At 56.0% G+C, this 8,553-nt stretch overlaps 1 protein-coding gene across 5 annotated transcripts in view; it reads left to right on the forward strand.

Moving 5' to 3' along the window:
- SLC2A9 (solute carrier family 2 member 9) overlaps positions 1-6,327 on the forward strand; it is a 58,941-nt gene extending 52,614 nt beyond the window's left edge. For all 5 annotated transcript variants that reach the window (XM_084863251.1, XM_084863255.1, XM_084863254.1 and 2 more), the window contains 3 exons: positions 51-126; positions 2,437-2,564; positions 4,809-6,327. In XM_084863251.1, the coding sequence (XP_084719377.1) occupies positions 51-126; positions 2,437-2,564; positions 4,809-5,063 (459 nt within the window). In that variant the 3' untranslated portion in view covers positions 5,064-6,327. The remainder of the gene's footprint in view (positions 1-50; positions 127-2,436; positions 2,565-4,808) is intronic.
- The last annotated feature ends 2,226 nt before the right edge of the window (positions 6,328-8,553 follow it).

An 8,553-nucleotide genomic window follows, 5' to 3' on the forward strand; every position in this document is an offset into this window, starting at 1 on the left:
AGGTCCTCCACGCACCTGCCTCCTCACCTGCCCGTGCTGCCCCCTCGCAGGACCGGGCCCCCTGGATCCCTTACCTGAGCATCGTCTGCATCCTGGCCATCATCGCGTCCTTCTGCAGCGGCCCAGGTATGGCGCCCCCTTCTGCCCCAGCTGGCCCGGGGCTGGGGGCACCGCCATGGAAGTCAGGGGCTCAGGGAGGGGCAGGGCCTGATGGGGGATGGAGGGAGGAGAGGGAGATCCCAGCCATTCAGGTTCAGTGACGGCCTTCATGACCATCCCACAGGTGGTGGCCAATGTGCTACCCAAGACACGTTAGCGATAGCATACAACCGTGGTCGGCAAACTGCGGCTCGCCAGCCACATGCGGCTCTTTGGCCCCTTGAGGGTGGCTCTTCCACAAAATACCACGGCCTGGGCGAGTCTATGTTGAAGAAATGGCGTTAGAAGAAGTTTAAGTTTAAAAAATGTGGCTCTCCAAAGCAATTTCAATCGTTGTGCTGTTGATATTTGGTTCTGTTGACTAATGAGTTTGCCGACCACTGGCCTACAATAACAACTCCCAGCTGTGAGGGCATGAGGCAGGCACACGGGTTTGGGATGAATTCATGATACTCATGGTGCGGTCTGTGGCTGCCCACAGACAATTCTCAATTCCGTGCGGAGGATACAATGAGATGATAACAGCGGCCATGGCTAAGATGCGTTGATCACTGACCACGTGGCTGTACTTAGCTCAGGCAGGGCTGTGGCCGCTCAAGAGAAGGTGGGGATGGAGGGAACTTGCCCGGAGCCGACCGGATAGCGATGCAGGACTCCCAGCCCCCAGCCACCACCTTGAGTGCCTGCAAGAGGGGAGTCTGGTGTGTGCACCCAGGACTCGAGTCCAGCCCCAGCTCTGGCGTTGCCCTCGTGGGAACATCCTCGCCTCTCCTTGAGCCTCAGTTTCCCCATCTGTAAAATGGCCAGTGTGGAGGAGACTGAGAGCCCTGCCCTGCCTTGGCTCTGCGTTCGTGTCTCCGGGAGACTGAGAAGGGGCTCCGGGGGGTGTGGCCCCTGCCCCGCTCTCTGCGAGGCGCCCCTGGTGTCTGTGGGCAGGCTCGGGGAGACTCTCCTGGAGGCTGCGGAGCCACCTCACTGCCATCTCTGTCCTGTCTTCAAATTGCCTCTCCTCCACATGTCCGTCCCAAAGTCCCTCTGCCTCTCTTCTTTTTTTTTTTTTTTCCAGAGAGGGAGGAAGAGGGAGAGAGAGATAGGAACATCAGTGATGAGAGAGAATCATGGATTGGCTGCCTCCTGCACGCCCCATGTGCCCTGACCGGGAATCAAACCCTGACCTCCTGGTTCATAGGTCGATGCTCAACCACTGAGCCACACGGCTGGGCCTAGTTGCCTCTTCCTCTAAGGACCCCAGTCAGACTGGATCAGGGCCATCGTATGACCTCCTTTTACCTTAATCACCCTTTTAAAGATCCCACCTCCACGTACAGTTACATTTTGGGGTGCTGAGGGTGTGGAATTGGAGGAGTGGGGGCAGGGAAGGAAGGGCACACAATTCAGCCCATCACAGTGATTACACGTAAAGGCCCTGGATGGCCCGAGAGGCCTCAGCCCTCACGCCGCTGAGGACCGGGACGGGACCCAGTAGCCTGGCCCTCTGTCCTTCGGAAGGATTCTCCCGCTTTGTCCATTTCCATATTTCTCCACCTGTAAGTGAGCTCCCCCTCTGTGCCCGCTGTGACCCGGATGTTGGGAGAAGCTGCTAGATCAGCCCCCACGGAGCTCACACTCCCAGATAGGGAACCGGGCACGGCCAAGAAATATATAAATATAAAGCCAGGGCAAGGGAGGGCCCATGGGGAGAGAAGAGGGGACCACATAGGGGTGAAGAGGGTCAGGGTGACCAGCAGGGGGCGCATTGTCACCGAGGCTGTAGGGAATGGCCTCTCAGCACTGATGCTGCCTGAGCAAAGGTCTACCAAAGCCAGGGCCTGCATCCGGGCCCCGCCCCTCAGAGCTGGGTAACTTTGGGTAAGTGAAGGCACCTCTCAGGCTGCAGTCCGTCCCCCCTGCCCCCGCCCCAGGGACAGGTAGCCAGCAGTCCCAGAGATGAAATGATGAGTATTCCTAACGCAATGTATTCCGCAGATGTCAGCTCCCGCATCATCTCGCAGTCCTCACCACCCGGCCATTCGGCCATTCGGAGAGCGTGGGGGAATGTGGGGGGTGAGGGGGGGACCTCTTGTTCAGACCAGCCAGGTCAGAGGTGGTGTCCTGCCTGCCTGTCAGAGCTCTGGGCTGTAACCCGCTCCGAGGCCGCTGCTCACACAGGCTGAGGCTCTCCCGCCCCTGCCCTGCCACAGGAGAGGGGGGCTGGTGGCATGGCCTCCCCCTCGGGGTGACTAATCCCCCCCAACCCCACCCCCCGCTCTCCCGCAGGCGGCATCCCCTTTGTCCTGACGGGCGAGTTCTTCCAGCAGTCCCAGCGGCCGGCCGCCTTCATCGTGGCGGGCACGGTCAACTGGCTCTCCAACTTCGTCGTGGGCCTCGTCTTCCCCTTCATCCAGGTGAGGCTGGCTGGTCTCCCCTTCCTTCATCCGGGTCAGGCTGGCTGCTCTTCCCTTCATCCGGGTGAGGCTGGCTGGTCTCCCCCTCCATCCGGGTCAGGCTGGCTGGTCTCCCCTTCCTTCATCCGGGTCAGGCTGGCTGCTCTTCCCTTCATCCGGGTGAGGCTGGCTGGTCTCCCCTTCATCCGGGTGAGGCTGGCTGCTCTTCCCTTCATCCAGTAAGGCTGGCTGCAGCCTCTCACCAACCTCTCACTGAGTCCCCTGTGACTCGGCAGCCCTCAGAGTGAACGCAGGTCACAGAGCCCAGGCCGGTCCATCCACTGGAGACTTGGCCTAAGGAAGGGCTGTGGCCCAAACCTTTTACCCTTCTCCCTCCCCCCTCCCTCCGGGCACTCCCTACATGCTAAGGGCTGCTTCAGAGGGAGGGAGCCCCCGGTCATGGAGGGCCCACAAGGAAAGCTGGGTAGAACCTCAAACCTGCAGCCCGCTCACCGCTTTTGCTGTGTCTGTCGCTGTGATTCCCACACAATCATGGGCCAAGTAGCAGCATGTTGCGAGGGGGCTCGCCTTCATCCCCACGGGCTCACTTTCAGCAGGGCGCCCGCTGGGCTGGAGCTCCAGGAGGAAACATGGACGGGGTGGGGGCGGGGGTCTGGAAGAGGCAGGGAGGAATTCCAGCAGAGCCCCTCTGCGGGACCCCCTGGGTCAGTGTAGCATGTCCCTGAAAGGCTGCTGGGCTCTGAGAAACAGGGGCTGTGACAAGGAGGAGCCGAGGACGTGGCGGATCTCAGTGTAGGACAGGGAACCCCAATAAAATGCGTGGGTCCCCTTCTGCTTCTCCCAGGTGGTCACCGAGCCTCCCCGGAATCCTCTGCAAACGGGTCTCGGGGCCCCTAGAGGGGAGGCACATCCAGGGGGGCACAGCCCCAACAGCTGGAACCCCGAGAGCCTTTTTCTTGACAAACATTTGCTGAGCAACTACATGCGCCAGGCTCTGCGGGCACGGGAGCTGCCGAGGTGCCTGGTGCAGCTGGTCTAGTGCAGCCGTCAGGGCCGTTCTCGTCCAAGCATTCGCCGCCATAAGCAGGATGCACGAGCTAGAGCAGTGGTCGGCAAACTCACTAGTCAGCAGAGCCAAATATCAACAGGACAACGACTGAAATGTCTTTCTAGAGCCACATTTTTTAAACTTAAACTATGTAGGTAGGTACATTGCTAGTAACTTAATTAGGGTACTCCTAAGCTGGCCTTTGCAAAACCTCAAGGGGCCCATGAGCTGCATGTGGCTCTCGAGACACAGTTTGCCGACCACTGAGCTAGAGGGACTGCATCCCACATTTCTCTCTTCTTTGTCCGAGACTGCATCAGAGTAACAGTCAGTGAGTTATAGCTTTGCATGTTAGAGAAAGTGATGTCATCTGGGCATAGTAATGTTCCATATTTTTCTTGTGAATGGAGAAATTTCACTTCCTTTTGACATCACACTTTTCTCACGTGTATATTGGAGGGAAGGATGTAGTTAATGGTAAACATGAGCTTAAGATAGTGTTAGATAGCCCAGCCAGTGTGGTTCAGTGGATGAGCATTGACCTATGAACAGGAGGTCAAGTTCGATTCCAATTTTTAAAACATACTTTTTAAAGAGGATAACCTTAGATAGTAATTGGCTTTCACAATCATTAAGTTTTATATGCCCACTTTTCTAAAAAAAAGTAATAAGTAAAGACTGCCACTTCCTCATCTTTCCTGGGGTTTGAAGCTGATTTATTCATGCCTCACGGGAGACGCCTCCTGTACACAATTATAAGGCACATGTGCATGCGGAGTTGCACCTAGGGATGCTGGCTGACGAGTGGGGACCATAAAGAACAGTCTGGCCCTCACTGGTTTGGCTCAGTGAATAAAGCATCAGCCTGCGGGCTGAACGGTCCAGGATTCGACTCTGGTCCAGGGCACATGCCTGCATTGCAGGTTCGATCCCCAGTGTGGGGCATGCAGGAGGCCGCTGATCAAGGGTTCTCTGTCATAATTGATGTTTCTAACTCTCTCCCTCCCTCTCTCTCTCTCTCTCTCTCTCTCTCTCTCTCTCTATATATATATATATATATATATATATATATATATATATAATTTTTATTATTATTATTATTTTTTTTTTTTTAACAAAGAACAGTTGCTCAGAGGTGGTTTCGTGGCCAGTGTGATGTTTGTCTAGCTGACGCTTTTGTCTCCGCCTTCCCACAGAAAAGCCTGGGCACCTACTGCTTCCTGGTCTTTGCCTTCATCTGCCTCGCGGGTGCTGTCTACTTATTCATTGTCCTCCCTGAGACCAAAAACCGGACCCACGCCGAAATCAGCCAGGCGTTTGCCAAAAGGAACAAGGCCTACCCGCCAGCAGAGAAGACGGACTCGGCCGTCGCCGACGACAAGGCCACGGACAGGCCGGAACCAGAGGCCTCCTCCACGCTGGACAATCACGTCAAAAGTGGGATTGTCTAAACCACGGGGGTGGGCGGGGCAGGACGGGGGCGAGACCTTTTTTCTGCCAAGGGCCACTCGGATGTCTGTGACATCGTCCTCAGGCCATACATACAGAATCATCCACTTAAAAACCAGCCTGTTCTTTTTGGCCAAGCATTTCATTAGCACACCCCGGACGCCTTGGCAGGGCCGGAGCACGTGGTTCCTGGGGTTTTATGCAGCCTGCGGGCTGGATGTTCCCACCCCTGGTCCTCACGGATGGTCTCACCATTTCAGAAAGCCGAAGATCCCCCGACATGTTGAACATTGTGAAGTACTTAAAAGTGAAACTTTGCTCACTTAATACTGCAACCATTTGGGTTTCGTGCACGGCTGTGTCCCCCAGACTCTCCCGGAAGCTGGAAGCGGCCACCCTGTGTCTTAGCAGACCCCCCATTCTCCTACACGAATCCCCGGCCCGCCCTCTTCACCCCTGAGCCCAGGGCTCCGAGTTGGAATCGGGAGCGGGCCCTCTGATGCTTTCTGGGAGGATCGCAGTGCCTCGGGGCACAGGCCTTGAGTCCCTGCTCTACCTGCCGCAGCCAGGAGCTGCCACCGTCGGATCCTGAGTCCCCAGGGACCCTAGGCCCGGGTCCTGGGTGCAGATGTTCAGGACGCAGGTGAAGGATTCCTAAATCAACCTGGCAAATGCCTGGTCCCCATCTCTGGCCTGCCCTGTGGACCTCTGGCTCAGAGGAGCCTGCTGCCACCCCCACCCAGCTCTGCCTGCCTTGGCTGTCCCATGGGGCTCAAGGCCGCCAGCCCTGAAACACAGGGCCAGACGTGTCCAGAAACCAGAGAGAGGACCCCACAGTGAAGACCCAGGAGGCCGATGCAAGAAGTAACGTTTCGGTAGATGGCACGCTTTTCCGTGGGAACCATCAACAATGTTAAGACCGGTTCTGCGGCTGCACAGAGTGAAGGAGAAGGACGCGGCGATGGCCCGGTGCTGTCTGTCCCGCGGGTGCCTCATGGCTGCCGATCCTGGAAGAGATGCCGCTGGAAGATGGCGTGTGAGGCAGGCTTCCCAGAGGCACAGAAGTCTACATACACTCACCTCGGGGTCTGCAGGCTCGGCTCCAGGCCACCACGTAAAGCAAGTCTCAATAAACAAGTCTCACACACACGTGGTTTCCTGGTGCACATAAGAGTTATTTTTACACCCTGTGGTGTCTATCTTGTGTGCAATTGCGTTATGTCTGAAATATGTACATACTTTAATTAAAAGCTATTTATTGCAAAAACAAAAAGCGCTAACTGTCTTCTGGGCCCTTCAGCAAGCCGCAGTCTTTTCCTTGGTGGTGGTGGTGGTGGTGGTGGTGATTACAGATGTGGTCAGTCTTTTTGCTGGGGGAGGGTCTTGCCTCAGGGTTGGTGGCTGTGATTGATGGGGGGCGGGGGGATGGCTGAAGGTTGGGAGGCAAGAAGGTTGGGAGGCAATTTCTTAAGAAGCAGAGAAGCTTGCCACACCCGTCCACTGTTCCTTTCACGCACGATTTCTCTGTCCCATGCGACGCGGTGTGGTAGCATTTTATCCACAGCAGAACTTCTTCCAGAATGAGAGCCCGTCCTCCCCAGCCCTGCCACTGTTTATCAACAAAGTGTATTACACGTTATCCATCTTGAGCTGTCATTTCCATGATCTCCACGGCGTCTTCCCAGGAAACGTGGTGCCGATAGACCTGCTGACGTGCGGTGGCCGCAAACCTTCTGTTTGTAAAGCCCAGTCTTCCTGCAGCACAATCAGCCTGTGTTGGACTCAAACACTGCCCCACCCCGCCCAGGCTAGCCAGGGCTCATCTTGGCTGTTTCTCTGCACGAGTCTCAAAAAGCTTCTCTCTTCCTCTCTTCCTCAGAATCCCAAGAATGCTGACTTTAAAACACACACACACACACACACACACACACACCAATATTTTTATTGATTTTAGAGAGAGGAAGGGAGAGGAGAGAGAGATAGAAACATCAATGATGAGAGAGATTGGCTGCCTCCTGTATGCCCTCCCCCAAACTGGAGATAGACCCCACAACCCCGGGCATGTGCCCTTGACTGGAATCGAACCCAGGACCCTTCAGCCTGCAGGTCAACACTCTATCCACTGAGCCAAACCAGCTAGGGCGAATGCTGACTTTTTGATGCCTTTTAGCCTTTTTTTTTTTTTTTAATATTTGTATTAATTTCAGAGAGGAAGGAAGAGGGAGAGAGAAACGTCAACGGTGAGAGGGAATCATGGATCACTGCCTCCTCCACACCTCACACAGGATCGAGTCCACAGCCCTTGACAGGGAATCAAACCTGTGACCTCCTGGTTCATGGGTCAACATTCAACCACTGAGTCACACTGGCTAGGCTTTAGCTCTTTCTGGTACATACTGGACACCAGAAACATTGCTTTATTGGGGGGAGGAGCCGATGAAAACATGTGGGTGCAGTGACAGGCACACTGGCCATCCACCTGAGACCGTGAGGCTGAAGGGCCCCCTAAGGGTGTGGGGCAGTGCGCAGTGAGGATCCAGGGTCCGGACTTCCTGGAGCAGCGGGGCCATGACAGCCCGACCTGCCTAGCAGCGGCCTTTGCTTACCAGAGCCAGACCCTCTCTCACTTGGGGTTTCTTGTACTCATGACCAAACCTAAACTCTGTTCAGACAGTCACCACAGGAAGCAGCCCCAGCAAATGGGAATGGATCGAGCCGGTTCAGTTGTCTAGACACCGGGCAGCTGCTCCCTTGGGCGCGGGCGCGTCCAGCCAGGCGGCAGGGACTCCTGTTCAGGATTCTCCTGGTGCTTTGCCTCGGAGCTGTCTGGGGTGCTGACCTGGGTTTTCTGCCTGAGAACGTTCATTCCCCTTCTGTTCAAGTTTGCAAAATACCTCCACGGTATCGCCTCTGGCAGCTTAAAGCAACAGTGTCTTTTAAAATATATCTATTTTTATTGATCTCAGAGAGGAAGGGAGAGGGAGAGAGACACATCCATGGTGAGAGAGAATCATGGATCAGCTGCCTCCTGCACACCCCTCACTGGGGATCGAGCCCACAACTAGGGCCTGTGCCCTGACCGGATAATCTCTCTGAGGAGAGAGAAAACCCGTGAAGCACACATTCCTGGGTTCCTTCATTTGAGCCGGACCCTGTGCTCCCCCTCCAGGTCCCGCCACGTTTAATGCTCCCAGCACTGCTCCTCAGGACCCCAGCAGTTTGGCCCAGCCCCCTGTCTCCAGAGCAGCCGCTCTGATATGCATCTCCCCTCCTCTCCCCGGAACCCACCCGGACACCGACCCCTTCCACGGTGACAGCCCGCCTCCCGCTCCCCTGTGGTGGCCCGCAGCGTCTCAGCCCTGTGTCATCCTCTATCGCGTGGAATCCATGCAACGTATTTGGGCCATGGAGACTCAGAAAACGTGACACAGGCCGAGAAGCTCGATGGGGGCTTGTGCTCCAGGGCTTCCCCTCTTAGATGCTGACGCCACG

This window comes from Pipistrellus hanaki, assembly GCF_964339955.1.
Source record: "Pipistrellus hanaki genome assembly, chromosome: 1".
NCBI classification, from domain to species: domain Eukaryota; kingdom Metazoa; phylum Chordata; class Mammalia; order Chiroptera; family Vespertilionidae; genus Pipistrellus; species Pipistrellus hanaki.